The 25,673-nt window shown below is 40.1% G+C and overlaps 1 protein-coding gene across 1 annotated transcript; it reads left to right on the top strand.

Moving 5' to 3' along the window:
- The first annotated feature begins 2,228 nt into the window (after nt 1-2,228).
- On the top strand, nt 2,229-19,929 carry LOC145976319 (uncharacterized). Its single transcript, XM_083107382.1, has 3 exons — nt 2,229-2,632; nt 2,705-2,876; nt 19,804-19,929. Exons 1-3 carry the CDS (start codon nt 2,229-2,231, stop codon nt 19,927-19,929), a joined length of 702 nt encoding a protein of 233 aa, XP_082963508.1.
- The last annotated feature ends 5,744 nt before the right edge of the window (nt 19,930-25,673 follow it).

Below are 25,673 nucleotides of genomic sequence, written 5' to 3'. Positions count from 1 at the left end.
TCGATTGATACATTTCAATCGATAAATCTCCAATCCTTAATGGGAGAGCAGTCGATTGTAGAAATTGTTCAATGTCTGCTTGCTTCTGCATCAACAAATTCCATGTTGAAAAAGGCAACACTATTTGATTACCTCGATTATCACCGAGAATCAGTTCCACGTACGACACAGCTCCAACGCTTATTCCAATGTCCAAATACTTGTACGACGTTGGGGTTAGAGCATATCTTCTTCCAAGTATGCGAGTCGCACGACGAGGCTGAATGCTATAAAAATATATAAATTAGATCAATATTTAAAAAATTAAATAATTAAATAATAAATAAAATTTTTAAACGATCGAAACTTACGTGTCACATTTTTGCTTCTTACACGGTGGAGTTTCACCGTTTCGAATCGGAACGTAAAAATTCATATCGATTTCTTCAGCGAACCTTTCACACGCGCAATTGATGCAATACTGATCGTATTAGAATTAATATCAATTCAAATAGTATCGCAAATTGCGATGTAGAGGGGATTATTGCTGACACAACATTTTAATTTCCTCTAAAATTTTGTCGCGCCGATGTACGGCTGCGATGACATCATCATCCCCAGAACAAAGATTTAGCTGAATTCGCTAAAATCGAGCGCCGATGTACGGCTGCTCCTGATGCAATCACGTCAGATTTTTCAAATGTACGTGACAAAACGTGAAATTTTCAAGGTTAAGATGCACATCGGAACAAAGATTAACCGTCAAGGTTAAAACGCACATCACCCCTAGACAAAGATTTAGCTGAATGTGCTAAAATCGAGCGCCGATGTACGGCTGCTCCTGATGCAATCACGTCAGATTTTTCAAATGTACGTGACAAAACGTGAAATTTTCAAGGTTAAGATGCACATCGGAACAAAGATTAACCGTCAAGGTTAAAACGCACATCACCCCTAGACAAAGATTTAGCTGAATGTGCTAAAATCAAGCGCCGATGTACGGCTGCTCCTGATGCAATCACGTCAGATTTTTTCAAATGTACGTGACAAAACGCGAAATTATCAAGGTCAAATTGCAGACGCTACTCCGGGGAATTTTTTAAGATGAAATCATTCTAGAATGTTCGATGTCAGCTGAATGCGCTAAAATGGAGCGCCGATGTACGGCTGCTCCTGATGCAATCACGTCAGATTTTTCAAATGTATGTGACAAAACGTGAAATTTTCAAGGTTAAGATGCGCATCGGAACAAAGATTAACCGTCAAGGTTAAAACGCACATCACCCCTAGACAAAGATTTAGCTGAATGTGCTAAAATCAAGCGCCGATGTACGGCTGCTCCCGATGCAACCACATCAGATTTTTCAAATGTACGTGACAAAACGTGAAATTATCAAGGTTAAATTGCACACGCTATTCCGGGGAATTTTTTAAGATGAAATCATTCTAGAATGTTCGATGATATGCATGAGACAGTATATAAATCATGATCAAGAGGCACACCCCACCAGTATTTTTGCTAAAGTACATCCAGAACTATCATTGGGAAGCGCATTTCGCAAGTTTGATACAATATGGAGGAACAAAATTTGCGAGAGCAATCCACTTTGGTGAATTCATTGGAAGACTACATTGTGTGGGAGCAACGATGTGATACGTATATCGAGTCGTTGGAAGAGCAAAGTCGCATCAAGCGACCGCGATTATCGATCGGATATCGACAATCGCTGATTGCTCGGATCGCGCGCCTCGAAGGGTTGAAAAATTCGGTACGTGGACGTTTCATACACGCGGGTGCCGGATGTAGTGCGCGTCAAAATAGACTTGCGTGGCGCGAGATTGATGCGGCGTTCGAGAGTCGTATATTGACTGGTGCAGTGATAAATTATAATCACATCGAACCGCGCCAATTTCTCGATGATGCCAAAGACATTGTGTTGGAACATGTGCAGGACGTTATGAAAAAACATTATAATGTGAAAGTGAACACAATATTTAACGGTGAATTTGTGGCTGGGGATAAACGCGCCAATAAAAGTATAAACACGAAAAACTATGAACTCTTTCGCACATCCGATTTACGCGAGTGGTACGAACGGCGCGTTATCGAACCCACCCTAGCGTCTCTGGAAGAGTTTCAGGAACGCGACAGCGGGTGGGCTTTGTCGCGAATATTAAATTTAACTGTAAATATAAATAAGTATAATCCTTTGCGTGCGGGATGTCACATCAAATTACTGCGGAACATTATGATGAAAAGAGCGGTGATTAATGTACAATCAAAGGATAATGCATGTTTCGCGTGGGCAGTGGTCGCCGCACTATACCCCGCCGAAAGAAAGGCGGAACGGGAATCATCGTACCCGCATTACACGACAGTGCTGAATCTCCAGAACATTGAGTTTCCAGTGACTGTGAACCAAATAAAAAATTTTGAACTTGCCAATGACATTTCTATAAATGTGTACAGCATCGAAGACAAGAACAGCATTGTCCCGATGCGTCTTACGGAGCAGAAGCGGGATAAGCATATCAACTTGCTGTACATTGAAGACGACAACAGCGTCGGACATTTCACTTGGATTAAGAATTTATCCCGGCTCGTGAGCTCACAATTGAGCAAACACAAGAATCCAAAATATATCTGCGATCGGTAAGTTTAATTTGAATAATTATAAGTTATGTAGCAAATTGTATATAAATCTAAAAAATTTTTCTTTTACAGATGCCTGCATTATTTTAATTCGGACACCAAGTTGCAGTCGCATACGGTCGACTGTGGAAAGATGAATGATTGCGCTGTCCGATTGCCGAGCGATAAGGACAAGTGGTTATCGTTCAACAACTTTAATCGGAAGGAGCGGCTTCCATTTATGGTCTACGCCGACCTGGAATGCGTTCTGGCCAAGACGGAAGAAGAGAAAAACGCATATCAACATCACCAAGTATTTAGTTTAGCTTATTATGTACATTGTTCATACGACGAATCTTTATCGGCATATCATTCGCGTCGTAGCGCCGATTGTATAGCTTGGTTCGCCGAAGACCTCAAAAATTTAGCGTTACGTGTAAAAAATATTTTAAAGACAAATGTCCCCATGGTAAATTTAACACCCGAAGAGTGGGAGAAATTCCATAGCGCCACTCAATGTCATATATGCGAAAAACCGTTCGTGCAAGACGATACACGCGTTCGCGATCATTGCCATCTGACCGGGCGGTACAGAGGTCCAGCACACTCAAATTGCAATTTAAATTATAAAGAATCTTTTTGTATTCCAATAGTTTTTCATAATTTATCAGGTTATGATTCACACTTTATTATCGAGGAAATAGCCACATCGTTCGAAGGGAGAATCGAGTTACTTCCGATAACAAAAGAGAAATATATTTCATTCACAAAAGATGTTTGTATGGATGAAGAATCAAAAAATCATGTAAAATTACGTTTCATCGATTCATACAAATTTCTCGCATCGAGTCTCGACAAATTGGCATCGTTTTTGGATAAAGACAAACTCAAAATTTTAAAATCAGAATATCAAAATTTATCTATCGAACATTTCAATTTGTTAACGCGGAAAGGTGTATTTCCGTATGAATACATCGACTCGGTAGATAGGTTGCAAGATACGTGTTTACCACCGCGTGAATCGTTTTACAGTTCTTTGACCGGTGACACTGTATCCGAGAGCGATTACGCGCACGCCGAGAACATCTGGACGCGATTCTCCATTCGGACGCTAGGCGAATATAGCGACTTGTACCTTAAAATTGATGTCTTGTTATTAGCCGACATTTTCGAAAACTTTCGAGATAAATGTATCGAAAGTTACGGACTCGACCCCGCGTATTACTATACTCTCCCCGGATACACGTGGGACGCCATGTTGAAGCATACGAAAATTACGTTCGAGTTGCTTACTGACATCGACATGGTTATGTTCATCGAACGTGGTATACGCGGCGGTCTGAGTCAATGTTCGGGTAGATATGCTTGCGCTAATAACAAGTACATGGAGTCGTACGATCCATCGAAACCAGCATCGTACTTGATGTACTTTGATGTAAATAATTTGTACGGATGGGCAATGTGTCAACCGTTACCTTACGCCGATTTTCAATGGGTCGACGACGTGACCAATTTTAACGTATCATCCATCACGCTAGATTCGCCTACAGGCTATGTCCTCGAAGTGGACCTCGAGTATCCGCAACATCTTCACGATGCGCACACTGACCTACCGTTTTGCCCGACACGCGACAAACCACCTGGCAAGCGGGAATTCAAACTGCTTGCAACGTTATATGATAAGAAGCGTTACGTGATACACTACCGCAACCTGCAGCAGTGTACGCGTCACGGTCTTCGCGTTACAAAAATACATCGAATTTTACAGTTTTCACAATCTCCCTGGCTTCGAAATTACATAGAATTAAATACACATTTTAGAACATTGGCTAAAAATGATTTCGAAAAAAAATTTATATAAATTAATGAACAATGCGGTGTTTGGTAAAACGATGGAAAATGTACGCAATCGTGTCGATGTTAAATTATTAACAAAGTGGGATGGTCGGTATGGCGCAGAGGCAATGATCGCGAAACCAAATTTCCACAGCAGAAGCGTTTTTTCAGAAAACTTAATCGCTGTGGAATTGCGCAAACTCGAGGTGAAATTCTACAAACCGATTTACGTGGGTATGTGCATACTCGACATATCCAAGACATGTTTGTACGAGTTTCATCACGAGTATATGACGCCAATGTATCGCGACAAATGCCAGGTAATGTACACCGATACGGATAGTCTCATATATCACATTGAGTGCGCGGATGTGTATGAGAATATGAAGCGCGATATCATCAGATTCGACACTAGCGATTATGCGGTGGATAATGCGTACGGTATACCGCTTGTAAATAAAAAGGTACCGGGCCTGATGAAGGATGAAAACAACGGTACCATAATGACCGAATTCGTCGGGCTCAGAGCAAAGATGTACACGTTACGAGTGAATGGAAAAAAGGACACGAAGAAAGTTAAAGGTGTCAAGAGTAACGTTGTTGCGAGAACGATAACGTTTGACGACTACACGCGGTGTTTGAAAGAAGAAATTGAAATGACGCGTCAGCAGTCGTGTATACGATCTAAACTGCACCAAGTATACACGATCTGCGAGACGAAAATTGCTCTGAGTCCGTACGACGATAAGCGGTATATCGTACCCGAAACCACCGATACGTTACCGTGGGGACATTATAGAATACCATTGTAAATAAATGTATATTTTATTTATTATTAATTGTATATTTTGTACATAACCATGTATATATTTTTATATTTAATACATTTTATATATTTTTATATTATTAAATATTTATATATTAAATTATTTATATAGTTTATATGTATATTATTTTAATAAATATTTATAATACACTATTTTTATGTATCCAAGAGTTGTATGATTTATCCATTCCCAACCATTTCACGTATACGTCATCACCCTTTTCCCGCAAAATTTTTTCCACGAGATATACGTCGGGATTAGCGACGCGTTGTAATTCGTATTCGTAGAATCCTCCAGCGACAGGATCTCCACGCGAATCTTGGAGTATGAATGTCGCGGGATTAGTTTTCTGCACCTCGACAATCTTAAAAACTTCGGTCGTCCAATTAGGTGTGAAACCTTTTTCAAAGATGGTCTTGTATTTGCTTACGCGTACCGAATCGCCTACTTTAAATTTTGTCGGAGCCGCAATTTTTACGTTGCTATACACCGTATTTAAAAGTTTTTCGGCGATCGCTGGAGTGACGTCGGCAGGTCTCATACCGATGGTGCGATGTTTTCGCGTATTGTACTCTGCAACGAGTTGAGATAGCTCGTCGATCCATTTGTAATTTCCGTTGAGCGTAAACATTTTCCACATATTGTTTTTCAAAGTACGGTTGAATCGTTCCACGACCGAGGCTTTCATAATGGAATACGTCGAGTAATGATTAATGTTGTGTTTCTTCATGAGTTTCTGCACACTCGCGGTGTAAAATTCTTTTCCTCTGTCGGTTTGAAAATTTTTCGGACACCTTTTATCGTCTCCAATAATCTTTGCGATCGTTTCGGACATTTCGTTTCCGCTCTTACTCTTGAGCGGTACGGCCCACGCATACTTGCTCAACACATCGATAACTGTGAGTATGTATTTATGACCCTTGTTGAGTCGAGAATACGAACGCATGTCGACCACGTCCGCCTGCCACAGATCGTCGTATCCGCGTACAATGACGCGTCTTCGTGGAAAATTTCTTCTCGCCGGAGCATGTAGTTCCTCGACAAATTGTCGCTTTTCGGAGGTGTTTATCTTCTTTCGCACGTTTGATCGAGGCATAATTAATATTGCGATATTAGTATGTCTCGTTTACTGTGTCGAGTCAGATGTTGCATATCTCAGCACATTCTTTATCTCGTCCATCATTATTCGTAGCGCCTGCACGTGTGTTTCAAGCGTGAAAATTTTTTGCTCAATTTCTCCCTGTCGATCTCTCAAAAGTTTATCCACGTATCGTTTGTTGACGGCGTCAGTATCAGTTTCCGGTTGCGCTACACGTTGAATCTTGCGCGACCTTGCGTCAAAGCCGGTAGTAGTCTGGCAGAGAGCGTTATCGCGAACGTAATTTCTCAATAATCCATTCCATTGATAGTACAAATTATTCGACGTTCCGAGCGATAATCCAAATTTATTAATCGACATTTCGGTACCGAGAACTTTGACGGAATGACATGTATCGTTGACATATAGTTTAATTTATAATAATGCCAGCCTCGCGAAGTTCTTCGATAATTGACAAGATTTCATTGTCGTGAGCATTGTTGCCGGCTCGACGCGAGGCGTCCAGCAATCGCAAACGATCTACCAATTCGTTGGGATCGTTCCAATGCACGTAATCGATCATGTTGTCGCTTAGCGTCATGGTGTGCGGCGCGTCTATACCTCTTCCCACCTTTCTATCGGGGAATAATGGTGCAATTATATATTTGTACTTGTATCCTTTGTTACTTTTAATAGGATTATTAACTTTGTTGTCACGTTTATGCGCATTTGTTGCTTTTAATATACTTTGATATTTATACAAATCGTCTTGAGTGTATTTTTTATGATTGGGAAATTTTCTAAAAATCAAATCGTAGATGCCTTCGGATCCCGTATATTTTATTCCATCGATAATTATATTATCTTCCATGTCCACATCGAAACGTTTATCACCGAGCATCATTCCTTCGCTGGTAAATTTAATACCGTAGACGTAATCCATACTCTTATTTTTATCAACACTCATGATAGCTCCTATATATTTTTGCGCTAGTGGACCAAAATGATCTCGGAACGTTTTCTGACCTTCGGACGTTTCTAATTCATGTCGGACCGATGTTACAAACGAATCGGGCGTGGTCTCATAAATTTCTTCGACGGACGGGGATGGTATTGTTTGACGCGGTTGTACTTTTATCGGAGTAGAAACAGTAGCCATATTAGAAAATTGTTTCCTTCGTTTCGATCGATTCGGTGTCGAATATATCGGCGAATCGTTTATCGGCATATTTATCCGTGCTCGCTTTATTCCTTGCTTCGACTCTTTCATTTTTTCCTCGTGCTTCTCTCCAAACGTTAAACTCAATGGTTCAATTTTCGGCGCATCAGATTCCACAGTATTTTCGATAAGCTGTTTTAAAGGTTCGGTAATTGGCTTAAATTGTCTTTCCAATGCAACGTCTTCCTCCATTTTACCAGTTTTCAAAGCGCGATATTTTTTGCGAATTGATTCGCTCATTTTTGCAATCTCTATCGCAATCTTTTCACGATCGCCGTTCATGATGCTTGATCGATGTGTCGATGACGACTGATCGCTTTACGGTATCGCGACATCATTAAATCCTCTTCTATATCGTCCATTGATCAACGTGCTGTCTTTATCAATGACTACGAAGCCATATTTGCGTTGCCAACATTTCTGACACAATGCGCGGAAATCGTCGTAAGACATGTCGGTATTTACATGATCGTTGTATACATGTTTCAAGTTTGTGCCGTCTTGTTTAAATAAAATCAAAAGATTCGCATTGTCGCGTATAAGATGCTTAGGTATCTTGGCATACGTTTGACAAAGATAGAAACAGTCGACGCTCGAGTGTCGACCCATTGCAAAGTATTCTCTTATCGTATCTTGCTTGTCACATGCCACGTCATCAAAGATAAAGATGGAATTCGGAAGCGCCTCGCTCGGCGGAATGACATCACTGTTATTAGAGAATGTGAAATAACCAATTTCGTCTATAGGTGCTAATAAATTTTCCAAGTATCTATATTTCGGTTGTTGAAGCGATTTCGAGTATACGTACGCGTTCTCGAAACGTACACCGTACGGACTTTCTATCAAACTAATCAACACGTTTGTCTTACCGCAGTTTGAAGGGCCGCAAACGATACCGCGTATAGTAGTCGGTAGCATGTTTCCATGCTTGCGTACTTTTTTCTCCGATATTAGTCTATCGTCGAAATTTGATACTTTGATTATCCGCGCTTGTCGCACGAACCGCATGTTTTCTCTTTCGAATCAATTTTGCGAATGATCACGAGGGGGGGGGGAGACCTATTTATAGAGGTGTCTCAACTCGAAACCGTTCAGTATCAAAATGTTTCTCCTTCTGTCGGATGAAAGAGACATTTTCCGGCTTACCGCCGAACAACTGCAGTATATCCCAAAGATTGTTTTACTACAAAATTTTGGTGATTACGTGGAACGATTGTGGGACAAGCTTCCAGAATATATAAAGGCTGATTCGGAGGTTCGACAATATCGTTCGTGCATGCGACATTACAATCAGCCGTGGCAGCGAACGCACATCGACGGTCCGCCACCGTTAATAAAAGATTGCTACGAATGTCAGCGAGAATCGTAAGAGGTAGCGGTCTCTTAAATCGTGCGATAAACGCGCTTCCCATCGAATTACATATTCCCGGTTATCAGTTTTGCGGCCCGGGAACTCGATTAGAGAAACGATTGGCTAGAGGCGATCGAGGCATCAATCCATTGGACGCCGCTTGTCGCGAGCACGACATTGCTTACTCGCGAAGCAACGACCTCGGTCAACGACACGTCGCGGATCGCATACTAGCTGCAAGAGTGCGAGAACGCATTACCGCGAGGGATTCGACTCTTGGTGAAAGAGCAGCCGCTACGACTGTTTGGGCGGCAATGAAGGCAAAGACAAAACTCGGCATGGGGATGAAAAAGCCATCGACGACAAAGAGGAGGAAAAAACGAATACTTCCAGTAGCGAAACGCGGTGGTATTTTATCACTTTTACCGTTGTTGGGAGTTGTCGGTTCTTTGGCCGGCGGTGCGGCGGGAATCGCAAAGGCGGTAAACGATAGCAAGGCGGCGCAACGTCAGCTGGAAGAGTTGCAGCGTCACAATCGCGCTATGGAAGGTCGTGGACTTTATCTCACTCCGTACAAGCGTGGACAGGGATTCTCAACAAAGTCTAAGAGAAAAAAAAAAACGTCGAAAAAACGTTAAAAATGCCTACGGGTGCGACAACTAACGTGCAATTGGAACAATTGGCGAAACGTATGCACATACCGTTCTTTAGAGCTGTTTTCATGCGCAATAATTTACCAATAAGCGGTGTACGACGAAACGAGAGCGGTATCGTCAATTTGGATGACGTTGATGGTCCCGGTACTCATTGGGTAGCGTACGCAAAGAGGGGAGATCGTGTCGTATATTTCGACAGTTTTGGAAACCTTCGACCACCCAAGGAACTTGTGCAATATTTCGGACGAGTGAAAATTGAATACAATTATGCATCTTATCAAAGTTACAATCAGAGCATCTGTGGACAGTTGTGTTTAAAATTTCTTCAAACAGTCGACGATCAATTTAAAGCCTGACAATCCATCGTCACGACTCAGTATTCGTTCGACATGTCACTGACACTTACGTTGACTGGCAGAAGCAGCGTTCTCGCTGTAAGCTATTTTCCCGCTATAGATTTGACTGATGCCGATTACGAGCTTGGATTAACGGATTTTGAAACTTATCATACGATTCCAAACGTAAATTTTTTGAATAATAAATTTTACTTTGGCAACGACGACAAAGAAATTACGATTCCCGATGGATCGTACGAATTGCACGCTATAAATGACTATCTCAAACGTGCAATTTTGCAAGATGAACACCTTTCCAGAGATGTTGAAAACGATTATGATGAGGAATATCCAATAGCGCTTCGCGCCAATCATAGCACGCTAAAGAGCGAAATCAAATGTGCCTACAGAATAAACTTTACCAAACCCGACAATGTAGGATCCTTGCTTGGATTCTCATCGAATCGTATATTGCAACCTCGCGAGTGGTACGAATCGGACGAACCAGTTAATATTATAAACGTAAATATTATTCGTATAGAATGTAACGTGACTACTGGTGCGTACAGCAATGGCATGCGCGTACACACAATACATGAATTTTCACCGAGCGTACCACCAGGATATAAGATATCGGAAACGCCGGCACAGATCATTTACCTGCCGATCATCGTACGGAGCATTACGGATTTAACGATACGTATTGTGGATCAAAGAGGTCGATTGCTCGATTTTTGAGGAGAGGAAATTACCGTAAGATTGCATATACGGCGGCGACAAACATAGTATGCTCGTGCTGAACGAAACGGAGCACGCGAGAGACAATACTTTTACGAGGGACAATACTATTGCGGTATCGGGTGACAATAATAAGATAGCCATTAAGAAGAAGCTGAGCGCGTTGAATCGTGAATTTTTAAAATCATTGGGATTCATCGTACGAAAAGAATGATTGATATTTTGAATATCGGAGGTGAGCCAGTCTTTGACGATCGCATCGTCAAGATTGAGACTCATACATACAATCCGTACGCCAATACGACGCTTGGATACAGCGACGAGATACGAATACCTATACAACATCAGGATTTGTACACGTTACCGTGCGAAAGCTTTCTTTACATCGAGGGAAGGTTTAATGTGCGTAAAGCGAATGACGAAATGAAGGTTGTATTGGGAAACAATTGCGTCGCATTCATGTTTGATGAGCTTCGATACGAACTCGACGGAGTAGAGATTGATCGCAACAGAAATGTTGGAATAACTTCGACGCTCAAAAATTATGTCTCTCTAACGCACCAGAAAAGTATAAACTTGAAGAACGCTGCGTGGGATTTGACGTACAATGGTGACAAAAATTATTTCAACTATTGCGTACCGCTCAACATGCTGCTGGGATTTTGCGAAGATTATAAACGCGTTGTGATTAACGCTCGTCACGAATTGATTTTGATACGTTCGCGCAACGATAATAATTGTCTATTCGGACACCCATCGTCGGAAGCAGAGATTGAATTACTCAAGATACAGTGGTGTATGCCTCATGTAATATTGAACGAGATTAATAAATTGTCGATGTTGCGAATGTTGGAAAGCGGACGATACTTGAACATGAGTTTCAGATCTTGGGATCTATACGAATTTCCTCTGCTGCATAGCACGACTAAGCATTCATGGACCGTGAAAGCCGCCTCCCAGCTAGAGAAACCACGGTACGTGATCTTTGCATTGCAAACTGGTAAAAAGAATTCAGTGCCACAAGATGTTACATTGTTCGATGACTGCAAATTGACCAACGTTAAACTCTATTTAAACTCGGAATTTTATCCCTATGATGATTTAAATTTAGATTTTGAAAAAAATAGATTCGCCGTTCTATTCAACATGTACTCTCGTTTTCGCAAATCTTATTACGGATGCGATAACAGCACCACGCTATTAACCATTTCAAAGTTTCTACATTGCGGTCCTCTCGCGGTCATTGATTGCTCGCGACAAAACGAGTCTGTCAAAACTGCTACCGTGGACGTGAGAATAGAGTTTGAATGCAGGGAAAATATACCGGCGAATACTACCGCCTATTGTCTCATCTTGCACGATCGGGTTGTCGAATATAATCCATTGACCAATGTAGTCCGCAAAATTACATAAGTCAGCAAATATCCCCTCCATTGCATATGAAAAAATATAAAAGATTGAGATGTTTGACGATCGACATCAGTCTGCGATCAGATCTTGTCATCATGGCTGTGCCAACGTTTGTGGATCTACAAGGATTTATCGTTGACAAAAATTTTGTCGTGAAGGAAGCTGCTGTTCTGAGAAAGGGATCCATACTTTCTCATTACATTTTTACATGTCCCGAACCATGGCACATGCTCACAAAATCTGAGAGATGTCAGGTTTTATGGCTGATGAAAAATCATCATGGATTATCGTGGAATGATGGACACGTTTCATATTGGAAATCGAAACGTTTAATTATGACGGCGGTGATGGGTGCAACGGGGGAGGATGATGATGCGTCACCTCTCGTGTACGTTAAAGGGCACGAAAAACAACAATGGTTAGCTGATGTACTGGACAATGATGCGAGAAACGATGTGATTATCGAAACTTTGGATGCAGACTATGAGGATGTAGCTTCTTTAAATAAGTTAGATATTAAGAATACTGTACGTTGTGAAAATCATGTAAAAAATTGCGCTTTAGAAAATGTATTTAAGATTTATAATTGGTGGTTGAAACATCATGATAATGATTCGTCGAATCCATATTTATAATAAATTGATGATGCAATATATTTTTATCGTCTTTCTTATTCTCTCCTTTCTTTCCTCATCTCTATCTATGTACGTGTGCAGTATCGTGTTTCCGTACGTGACACAGCTACCGCAGATATTGTATTTCGATACTATATTGTGGTATATGATAAAATATTTAAATATTTGATAATTGAATATAGGTTTGCGTTCGATAGTCGTTGATTTCCTTTCAACAGTTGTTCATTTCCGTTTGATAGTCGTTCATTTCCGTTCGATGGGCGTTCATTTCCGTTCGACGGGCGTTCATTTCCGTTCGATGATCGTTCGTTTCCGTTCGACGGGCGTTCGTTTCCGTTCGACGGGCGTTCATTTCCGTTCGACGATCGTTCGTTTCCGTTCGATTACCGTTCAATTACCGTTCGACGGGCGTTCATTTCCGTTCGATGACCGTTCAATTACCGTTCGACAACCGTTCAACGAGCGTTCGTTTCCGTTCGATGACCGTTCGACGGTCGTTCATTTCCGTTCGACGAGTGTTCGTTTGCGTTCGACAGTCGTTCGTTTCCGTTCGATGACCGTTCGATAGCCATTCAATTGCTGTTCGACGAGCGTTCGTTTGCGTTCGACAGTCGTTCGTTTTCGTTCGATGACCGTTCGATAGCCGTTCAACGGTCGTTCATTTCCGTTCGATGACCGTTCGACGAGCGTTCGTTTGCGTTCGATAGTCGCTCATTTCCGTTCGATGACCGTTCGAACAGGGTTGACACATTATATTATAATGTTATATTATATCATGCATACTTTTGTCTTACGAGGCGTTTTTGGTAAAGCGATAATGATACGTCCTTATTCTAAAGTTTCGTACCGAGACCTCGTTGTCTCCTCACAAAGTTGCGATATGATAATATTAATATTATATTATATACCACGCTGAGTTGCATGGGACCGTACTTTTGTCTTACGACGCGTTTATGATATGGTGATAATGCCACATCTCTTCTATAAAACCTCGTGCCGAGACCTCGTTCTCTCATCAGAAAGTTCTGACCGGTGCACGAGTTAAGAAGAAATATTATATTAAGTAAAGATTTAAATAATGGATCGCGTAAATATATACCCTCTATGGAAAAAGAAATTTTTTGACCTATTATGCATCGTGCTCCTAAAGCTGATGTTCCTATGGAATGTAAGTATTGAATGTATTATGATTATTTTATAAAAATTGTAAAAATGTGTTTATAATAATTTTTTTTTTGTCTTGTAGTTCCAGGATGAAGTCCGGATACCAGGCTTCATAAATATTGAGCACCGTCAGTGGGTGCGGGTGGTGCGCCGGGCAAGGAAAAGCCACTTTTTATATATGTGGGGCGACACCCCGGAGAGTCGCCAGGTCGAAGATATTTTCGACCTGCGGCGGCTCTTCGGGGAAGAGCCTCACAAAGAAATAGAGGAACTATGGGACATAGAAGAAGAGGAGCAGGAGGAGGAAGAGGAAGGAGAAGAGGATGAGGAAGAGGAAAGAGAAGAGGAGGAAGAGGAGAATGGAGAAAGAGAAGAGGAGGAAGAGGAGGATGGGGAAAGAGAAGGGGAGAATGAGGAGCAGGAAGAAGAGGAACAGGAAGAAGAGGAACAGGAGGAGAATGAGGAAAAACACGAGGAATGGATTGACAGATGTAAGTATTTTTTATAAATCTTATCGTAATATATTTCTATTAACGCTGCATCTTTTTTCTGTTCCAGGAGCGGCCTCCCCCTTAGCCCGGCGCATCACCCCCCCCCCATATATATATATATATATTTTTTTTTTATTTTTTATATTTTATATTTTTTTATATTTTTAAATTTTAAATTTTATATTACTATTCTTATTATTATTATTATATTTTTAAATTTTATACCTTTTATATCTTTTATTATTATATTATTATTATTATATTTTTAAATTTTTATTTTATTATTATTACATATTAAGCACATACACACACACACACACACACACACACACAAACACACACACACACAAATTGTATAATACACGCACACAATAAATGTTATATTTAGTATTGAAAAGAAATGTATTTATTTACGCGCCTCTCCTTGCGTTCCCATCCCTTGCGTCTCTCTTGCGCTAGTTGTAAGTATAGCGATATCGTTCTCTCTCTCTTTCGTACGCGCTATCGTTTTAACAATAAGTCTCGCGTTAGTTGTAAGTCTCGCGATATCTTCGTTCTCGCTCGCACGCGTTATCTTAGCTATTATCGTTCTCTCTCGCATACGTTGTTCTCGCGATATTATAGTTCTCTTTCGTATGCGTTCTCTTCGCGATATTATCGTTCTCTCTCATTCATATGCTCATCGCTATCACTCACTTACCTTTGCGTCGTCCTTCTCCCACCTATGCAGCATTTTACAATGCGTCGTCCTTGTCCCACGTTGACGCCATCCTTGTCACACGTTGATGATGTCACGTGTCATCCTTGTCGCACTGTCCTCTTCACACACTTTACGCTATCCTTTTCAAACCAGTGCACCGTCCTTCTCACACGTGGACACATCGCGGGCCCGCCGCGGATCCCCCCTTCCCGCGCGGACCCCCTCGTCCATCGGTCGCGCCGCGGATCCCCCCTACCCGCGCGGACCCCCTCGTCCATCGCTCACGCCGCGGATCCCCCCTACCCGCGCGGACCCCCTCGTCCATCGCTCGCGCCGCGATCCCCCCTACCCGCGCGGACCGCCTCGTCCACCGGTCGCGCCGCGGATCCCCCCTACCCGCGCGTGACGTCACTCCCCGCACGTGACGTCATCATCCCCCGCACGTGATGTCATCATCCCCGCACGTGACGTCATCATCCCCGCGTGATGTCATCATCCCCGCGTGACGTCATCATCCCCCGCATGATGTCACACCCCCCCGCGTGACGTCATCCCCCGTGACGTCACCCCCCCCGCGTGACGTCACCCCCCGAGTGACGTCACCCCCCCGCCGGTTCCCCCACGCCCCTCACCCCCCCTCGGAGCCCCTGGGTTAGAAACCTCATAGTATTACTACTTTGTTATACGCTAAAGGTATGTAGTATTTCTGCCTTCTTGAAATAAAATCACGCAATTGTTTCATAAGAAATACATTCTTATGAAACAATTGCGTAATTTTATTTTAAGAAGGAAGAAAATTTTTTGCTGCATATTTTTAGCATATAAAACAATAAAAATTTATCATAAAAATAAATGCGGAATTTGAAATAAAGTTTTACATAAAGTTTTACGTTAAAATGTTAAATTTGAATAGAATTTTTAAATATGTATTTCTTCCGCTTCAATATATCGAATATATATAATAATAAATCCCTAATTTGATCACAGTAAAATAATAATAATAATAATAATAAATATAATAACATATTTAATAATAATAATAATAATAATAATAAATGTGTAGCTTTAATAATAATAATAAATCCACACTACATAATTTCAGCTTTTAACTTGCTTTAATTGTACACATTATATTTCGGCCTTCGTTACGGTCGATTCAATTAACTGACATCTATGTATTAATCAATTTATTAAAATTGCGATCGGTAATCTCCCGTATGATAAAAAGATTGACACAACCATTAAAACTCACCCTGTATGTATATACAGGATGTCGCAGACCACCCGTATCAGCCGAATATCTCAAAAACTGAGCGCGGCAAACAAAAATATTTCAGACAAAAGTTGTATGGTTTCGAGGGAGACATAAGATGGTGCCATTAGTTTGACCTTGAAGAGTCACCTGAAGATCACGTGAAGGTCACCTCCAACTTTTTAAATGGGACACTCTATATGCTTTTGCATATTCTTGTAGCTTATCTCGAGAGCTTTCCAAAACATTATAATTAAGTTAGTTTTCATTAAGTACTTCTCAAGTTATGATGCTTGAAGTCATTTCTTAATTTTACATAAACCGTAAAATATCTTGTAAAATATTCATTTTTCGATTATCTTACCTTAATACTTTTATGCACAAAATAATGAGAGAAATCAATTGGTGTAAAGAAAACACAGTTGTTTCGAAGAAAAAATATGTAATTTGCAATTAACAATTGCCTATTCTTCTTTTTTCTGTCATTTATTCCCGTATATTCTCTACTCCTTCATTTTGCCTTTAAGGATGCTTTGTATGTACAATCCCAGCAAAAAGTAGCTGAAAATCAATATTGACGAATATATCCACTCTTAGTGTATTTTGAGTACGAGAAATTGCGTGGAATATTACAATTTGATCTTAATTACAGTGCAGAGATGTATTTTTTAATATTTATTGCGTTTTTACTGAAATATTCCAAATTTTGTTAATCGAAATGATTAACTTTTGGCAGAGAATTTCGCCTTGTGTCAGATATATGGCTAATTTCATTGAATTATATTTAATATCTTTTTAACCAGTTAGTACTTGTATAATATTATTTGACCAAATATTTCCTCTGTATCTAAACTACACTTTTGCAAATTTTAAACAAATTCTGAATATTATTTCCATGTGTTTTTGTCATTTGAATCGACGTGGTTATACGTTTCCCATAAGAACACATGTTAATTCGGTGCAAATTAAAATCCTTATAACTTGTGAACGCTTTAGTGAATCGATTTAAAAATTGTACTGAAGATTCTAAGCATATGTAAGGACATTCTGTACAATTTTCATTAAATTCTCAATATTTTGAAAATAGGTACAAAACATCCTTAATCGCCGTGAATCTCTAAAAAGTGATTCGCGATTAAATCCTTTTATTTTCTTTTAATCTCCGAGAATCTCTGCAAAGTGATTCGCCATTAAATCCTTCATTTCCCTTTTAATTGCTGTGAATTTCTAGAGAGAATCGCGATTACTCTTTAATTTTTATTTTCCTTTAATTGCTTCTTCTGATTTATTCAACGAAAATTCGTGGTTTTTTATCTTTATATCTCATTTTGGCCTTTCCTTATTTAATTCTCCATTTCTATCTTTCCTTTTCATTTTCCCTTAATTTCACATCTCCTTTATATTATTTTCCTTTATATTTTCCTTTATGTTATCACTATTTTTTGGAAAAATCGTTGGAATAGATGAATAAGCTTGGGCTTAGCGAATCTCTTATCTTAATTTTATCATTGCATCTTAACTTAAACCTGTGTTTTATCGAATTTTAAAAAATTTTAATTCTAACTATAACACATATGCACGAGAGACGAATTTTTATATTACCGGTAATTATTCGGAAAAGGGGCGACCTCTCTCTCACCAATTTTAATGACCTTGAAATATGTTGTCAAGGTCATCATTCTGAACAACTTTTTCCTATACAGGGTGAGTTTTATTTTCTGTGTCAAACTTTTTATCATACGAGAGATTACCGACTGCAATTATAATAAATTGATCGGTACACAGATGTCAGTTATTTGGATCGACCGTATCAATCCATATACAATATGTACAAGTTAAAAGTTGAATCAAATTATGTAGTATGGATTTATTATTATTATTATTATTATTAAAGCTACGTATTATTATTATTAAATATATATATATATATATATATATATATATTATTATATTTATTATTATTATTATTATTATTATTATTAAAGCTACGTATATATTCGATATATTAAAGCAGTAGAAATACATATTTAAAAATTCAGTTTTCAAATTTAACACTTTAATTTTTTATGTAAAACTATTTCAAAATCCGCATTTATTTTTATGATTCATAAATTCTTATTATTGATTTATACGTTAAAAGTATGCAGCAAAAGATTTTCTTCCTTCTTAAAATAAAATTACGCAATTGTTCCATAAGAAATACATTCTTATGGAATTCTTATGGATAGTGCGTAAGTTCAACGAGAAAATAAGTTTTTCGTTGAAACTTATTTGTGTGCACAGGGCACAAATTTTCTTGGTACGATACCAAGCAAATTTAAATAATTCTCAATTCGAGAATTTATTTAATTATCCCTCTTTCCCCCCTGTAATGTTGTAGGCGAGAAAAATATCGGGCCGAAAGTCGCTGAATCGGGAATCGAACCCGAGTCTTTCGCTTGCCGGGCGACTGCTCTTACCACTGAGCTATTCAGACCCTTCAACTCGATACTTCTCGGTCGCCTACAATTATATTTAATAATAATGATAATAAATCCATACCACATAATTTGATTCACAGCTTTTAACTTGCTAAAATTGTACACATTATATTTGAGCCTTCGATACGGTCGATCCAAATAACTGAAATACATTCTTATGGAATAAGTGCGTATTTTTATTTTAATAAAAAATTATCAAAAATAACTGCGAATGAAATGAAGTTAATAGTGGATTTTTACACCACCCTTGAGGTCCCACTAATGGCGCGTTAGGTTCTTTTAAAGCGGATCTTCGCCTGGAACCATATTATACCACATTTTAGCGATTATAATACATTAGTATTATAATACATTTTTCGGTATATAAGGCTTAAACAGTTATATTATCGTTGTCTGGCAAACTCTTTGATATTACGCGACGACTTGTGTTTTTTTAATTGTGCAATCAGTAATTATTTCCATTATTTGCATGATTTTATGCATGGTACTCGCCTTGTACAAACAAAGCGATAAAAGAAATAATAAAAAGAAGCAATATTTAAAATTATATTATCAAAAAATTTCATAAATAAATATGTAACTGCAGGCTTAATAGGTCTAAACTGTCTATCGCAGTCACTTTTGCAGCTTCGCGCGATCATTGTGTCGTAACCCGACGAAATAATAATTTAATTAAACTAAAAGAAAGAGATTAGGAAATAAGATATTAAGATATTAAGAAATAAAAATAAAACGTGACGAAAAGAAAAGCAAGTCACGGCCAAAGCTGAATAAGCATAACAAAACGGAGCACGAACCGCGCTCCGGCCCAGGGACACCTCATCCTTCCTGTACCCAACGATATATAAACCGATCACCACGACGGGGTGGCAGAAAGAAATCTGAAGTCATCAACAATATAAGCCGCCGCATTGATTAAAGTAGGCTCGCTACGTTTAACCCTAGCGTATAAGACAAACACAAGAGTAGTGTAAGGTCAGTGTAAGAAGAACGACCAAAATATATTCCTTTACTATCAAGTACGGAGTGTCTACATTTGTTGCCTGGGTCCTAATCCTTTGGGCGAATAACCCTGAAGTCCCGTCCCCCACGGCGCGGGCACAACATAAATTGGTGGCAGCGGTGGAATTCGCCTGCATCAAGTGAGACAAAGGAAATAAAAAACGTCGTGACTGCACACACCCGCTACTACAACGAAAAGCAGAGAAGTCAACTAGGAACTTCCCGGACACCCGATTTAACGAGGTAACGACCGGACTGCAACCCAAGGAGGAGACGACCTACCTCAACCGCGGAGGACAACGCGAGAACTGCGACCAAAGGAGAATGCTGCTCATCGCACTAATGTAAGTCGAACGAAGCAATTATTATAACGCGTGAATGTCGGAAGGACAAAACAAACGATCAAACAATAGAACGAACGCATCGTGGCTACATAGCGATTCTGCGGAAAGAGCGATAACACGTAGTCTATTAAGCTCGCAAAGAATAGCAGAGACCGCGCTTCAAGATATCAGTAGTAATGTGCGTAAAAATTTAGAAGCATACTACTCAAGCGACAGCTCGTCCAAAAACGAATACGGAGCGAACGTAATAATTGAACGCGAATATTCATTCGGCGAAATAGATCCGAGTTTAATCGCGAACACCGACGACGCGGAGTCAGCGGTTAGCTCGCCCAGTAGAATAACACATAGGCGCGAATTTTCATTAACATCATACGATTCGAGTATTTTCAACCCCGAAATAATATATCGCGAACGTGGAGACATGACACACGCACCACAGGGTACATCGCGAGACATCACTTCCGTAGAAGTAAATAGAGAAATCAATCGGTTACGAGAAGAATTGGATAACAATACCACGAATGCTCGATCGCAACAAGAAATAAATAATCCACCCGACGAATTCAGAGATATGATGCAAGCAATGATGCAGGAGATTAGAAACCTGCACGTCGAAATAAATGATGTCAGAGAGAGGCAAGGAAGACAGAGTACTGGGCGCCTCACGCCATTAGAAGATAGACGCGAACCAACATACGATCTTTCGTTCGACGATGTACGACATCATCGGGGACGCGGACATCTATCGTTGAAAGAAGCACGCGGTTTAATACCAGAATTCGACGGATCAGCAAACAAACTACAGGAATTCGTGAGTGCAACCACGTACGCGGTTGAAAATATTAACCCGTTAGATGAAGTCACATTATTAGGCGCAGTATTATGCACGAAACTAAAAGGCAGAGCGATGCTAGATTTTCAAACGCGAAAGATTCAAAATTTTGCACAATTGAAACAAGAATTAGAAGCCTGTTACGCCAGTAAAAGGAATACGACACATCTACAAATAGATTTCAATACGTTAAAACAGAAAACCGGCGAAAACGCGAGAACATACGGACTTCGAACAGACAAGTTAGCGATGGAACTATACGAATCAATGCTAGACGGACAACAGTATACGACCGATCAAAAACGCGTAATACTCAATATTATCCAACAACAAGCCTTAGAGAATTTCCAGATCGGATTAAACGATGATATAAAAACAGTAGTGCGATCCCGAGGTTATACGACACTGCAAGAAGCAATATCGGCTGCGAGCGCAGAAGAGAAGGTCAAGGGACCGGCGATAGTCAGCACACGACCAAAGAGCGCTGCGACGCCGACATATTACCGTGACACTAGAAATGTCATACAATGCCAAAAATGCGGAAAATTAGGGCATCATGGGCGAGAATGCCGTACGAGCCGTTACGCTACACGGTTTTCATTACCGAAACCAGAGCGACACTCGCGCGTAAATACCGTTGACAAATACTGCAACCATTGCAAGAAAACTGGTCACAATCGCGAAGAATGTTGGCTGCTACACGGACGACCTAACAGAGATCGACCTAACCGCCAAAAGCCGAATCAAACGGCACGAGACAACAAAAATCGATATAATCACGACAGAAAGAAAAGGAAGACTTACTACGCTCAAGAGAGTGACGAAGAGAACAAGGAAGAGGAAAAACAGAGGCCCGCCAGCGAGTATCACGTATCGAACATAAGACGAACACCTCACACACACACAGGCCTGGATTTAGTTGCATTACCCATGCAGGAGGCAAAAGGAGGAAAAATAAACCTATTATGCGATACAGGAGCGGCCATTTCACTTATTAAAGTAGGAAAGTTAAAAGGAGAGACAATGATAACCGAGGATAAAATAGTCCTCACAGGTGTGACCGGACACAAGATCCACCCAATTGGGCGGATAAACGCCACCATAAACCTACGAGATGGGAAAATAAAACACAGACTGTATGTCGTGAAAGACGATTTCCCTTCGGAATATGAAGGAATATTGGGAATAGACTTCCTTAAAGAACAAAAGGCGATATGTAATTACGCCACAAAACAGCTAAGAATCGGACGGAATATACTAAGACTATATCCTTATCGGAAGATCACGTTACAACCACGGAGCGAGACGATAATGCAAGTAGCAACTACAATCAACATGATGGGGATAACCAGAGCAGAAGAAATAATACCAGGAGTATTTATAGGAAACTGCCTAGTAGAGCCCGAAAATTTTTTATGCCCCGCGAGCGTAATAAACACGAATGAAAACGAGGTCGAAATACTAATGCCTCAAATATCACTAGAGGAAATTAAAACCGAAGAAACAGCAGAAGTAAATAAAACTTGCACAAAAGCGGAGGGGAAAATCCCCCGGCGCACTGAGAAAATATTGCAGGATCTCCGCATTGGACATCTAAACAAAGAAGAGGAAAGGTCAGTAAAGGAAATCTGCGGAGAATATAGCGACGTATTCCACACAGAGGGAGAGCCGCTCACATGTACAAACACAGTGACACATCGAATTGCAACGCAAGCGGATAGCGCAGCGGTCAACATACGACCGTACCGGCTACCAGAGAAACAAAAAACCGAAGTGAATAAACAAGTGCAAGAGATGCTAAGAAATGGAATAATTCGAAAAAGCGTAAGCCAATGGAACGCACCCTTATTGGTTGTCCCGAAAAAACCAGATGCGTCTGGAAAACAAAAATTGAGAGTGGTAGTAGACTTTCGAAAATTGAACGACCTAACGGTAGGCGATTCATTCCCTCTACCGAATATCACCGACATACTAGACCAACTAGGAAATGCAAAATACTTCACAACCCTCGATTTGGCATCAGGGTACCATCAAATTGAAATGGAAGAGAGCGACAAATGCAAGACAGCGTTTTCCACGCCATACGGGCATTACGAATTTAATAGAATGCCGTTTGGATTAAAAAACGCGCCCGCCACATTCCAACGTTTAATGAACGCGGTGCTAAGCGAACTACAAGGAATAAAATGTCTAGTATATTTAGATGATATCGTAATTTTTGGAGTCAGCCTAGCGGAACATAACAAAAGATTGAGAGAAGTATTGAGAAGATTGCGGGAAAATCGACTAAAATTGCAACCTGACAAATGCGAATTTCTGAGGAAAGAAGTTACGTACCTTGGACATAAAATAACGGAAAACGGAATATCACCGGATCCAGCTAAATTAGAAGCTGTAAAACATTTTCCTATACCAAAGAAGGTTAAGGACATACAAGCATTTATAGGACTAGCCGGATATTATCGAAAATTTATCGAAGGATTTTCCAAGATAGCGAAACCGCTCACGAAACTAACGAAGAAAGGAAAAAATTTCGAGTGGACGCAAGAACAACAAAACGCTTTCGAGACATTAAAAGAAAAGCTGACGACAGCGCCGGTATTAAAGTATCCAGAGTTTACGGAAGAATTTATAGTAACAACGGATGCCTCCGACTATGCAATCGGAGCCATATTATCACAAGGCCAGATAGGGCAAGACCGGCCAATAGCATATGCAAGCCGTGTACTGTCAAAGGCCGAATTAAACTATAACACAACCGAGAAAGAATTACTCGCTATAGTATGGGCCGTTAAGCATTTCCGACCGTATTTATATGGAACAAAGTTCACCATTGTCACGGATCACAAATCGCTTGTATGGCTATTCAATGTCACCGACCCCGGATCCCGATTAATCAGATGGAGGCTTAAACTAGAAGAATACGATTATGTAATAATACACAAGCCCGGGACAGCAAACAGAAATGCTGACGCGTTAAGTCGGCATGTGGCGGACATCAACGCGGTCGAAGAGACAGACGACGTTACGACAAAGAAAGAATATACAGAGGACAAAAAGTGGAATAATAAACATAAGATTAATACCGATCGAAACAATTATTGATAACCTTAAGGAAATCGCGACACAAGTACCACAAGGAACGCACTTCCCCTTTCAAATAACACAGGAAAATTGGGGAACAATCGAAAAATTTATAGCGATTAGCGCATACTACGATAACGAAGGCATAATTACGGTAATAAAACTCCCACTAATTATGTACCCCACATATGATATAATAAAGGCAACACCCCTACCCACCCACAAACAAAACAACACCTTTATATGTATAGAGGTAAACCAACCCATAATAGCGGTAGACATGGACAGCCGAACATATTTTACAACCACGGAAAACGAAAAATGTATGCGAAATAACAACGAATATGTATGCGAACAAAACTATCCGATACATCATGTAGATGACCAAGCGTTGTGTGAAATACAGACATATGTACAACTAGAAAAACACACAGACAACTGTAACATAAAATACGTACACACGAACACAACGATATGGACAACGTTAAGTAACGCGAACACATGGATATATTCCACGCGAGCGAAACAGCTGGTAGAGATAACGTGCGAGAACGAGACGACACGGAAAGTCGAGATTGATAGAACGGGACAGTTAACGATTAGAGGGAAATGTAAAATCGTAACACCCGACGTAATAATAAGAACGAAAAAATCTACACTAGTAACGTACATCAAAACACACATACCAGATTATAATTTAACACTAACGCCCAAAAAACAAACAGACAGACTACTAAATAGAATCGAGACAATTAAGTTACGAAAAATAATAAAAAACCCATCAGAATTAATGGAACTCAGCAAAACATTGACCGACATAGACGAACAAATAAACGAAGACAACATACAGATTCGAGAACATATACTATACCCGGCGATCTCAAGTATCACAGGGACGGTAATAATAGTCAGCCTTTTAGCGATAACTTATGCGATAAAAAAGAACCAAGCGAAAAAGAAAGCACCAGTCAACGCAATATTAAACCCAATAAGCATACCGCGAATATCAAGAGAACATATCTACGACAGACCCTACCAACCAGACTCACCGACAAACAACACAGCAATATTATACTAAACAAAATAGACATAATTGAAAACAGGTAAAGAAAATTTACCGCCAGTAAATTTTCTTTCCCCAAGGAGGGAAGGATGTCGTAACCCGACGAAATAATAATTTAATTAAACTAAAAGAAAGAGATTAGGAAATAAGATATTAAGATATTAAGAAATAAAAATAAAACGTGACGAAAAGAAAAGCAAGTCACGGCCAAAGCTGAATAAGCATAACAAAACGGAGCACGAACCGCGCTCCGGCCCAGGGACACCTCATCCTTCCTGTACCCAACGATATATAAACCGATCACCACGACGGGGTGGCAGAAAGAAATCTGAAGTCATCAACAATATAAGCCGCCGCATTGATTAAAGTAGGCTCGCTACGTTTAACCCTAGCGTATAAGACAAACACAAGAGTAGTGTAAGGTCAGTGTAAGAAGAACGACCGAAATATATTCCTTTACTATCAAGTACGGAGTGTCTACATTTGTTGCCTGGGTCCTAATCCTTTGGGCGAATAACGGAGACTGCGAAGACATGGGCAATTTAGATTTGTTAAGCGTCCA

This window comes from Camponotus vicinus, unplaced genomic scaffold (assembly GCF_025532165.1).
Source record: "Camponotus vicinus isolate PSW18456_S1 unplaced genomic scaffold, iyCamVici1.0 SCAF_8, whole genome shotgun sequence".
Lineage (NCBI taxonomy): Eukaryota > Metazoa > Arthropoda > Insecta > Hymenoptera > Formicidae > Camponotus > Camponotus vicinus.
The sequence above is the reverse complement of the archived record's forward strand: the minus strand, read 5'-3'. Positions and strand labels throughout refer to the sequence as shown.

Coding starts and splice junctions, on each gene's coding strand:
- LOC145976319 (XM_083107382.1), top strand. CDS start 2,229: ATGATGAAAAGAGCGGTGATTAATGTACAATCAAAGGATAATGCATGT. Junction 2,633..2,704: donor CCAAAATATATCTGCGATCG/GTAAGTTTAATT, acceptor TTTCTTTTACAG/ATGCCTGCATTATTTTAATT. Junction 2,877..19,803: donor TCTACGCCGACCTGGAATGC/GTTCTGGCCAAG, acceptor TTTACTATCAAG/TACGGAGTGTCTACATTTGT.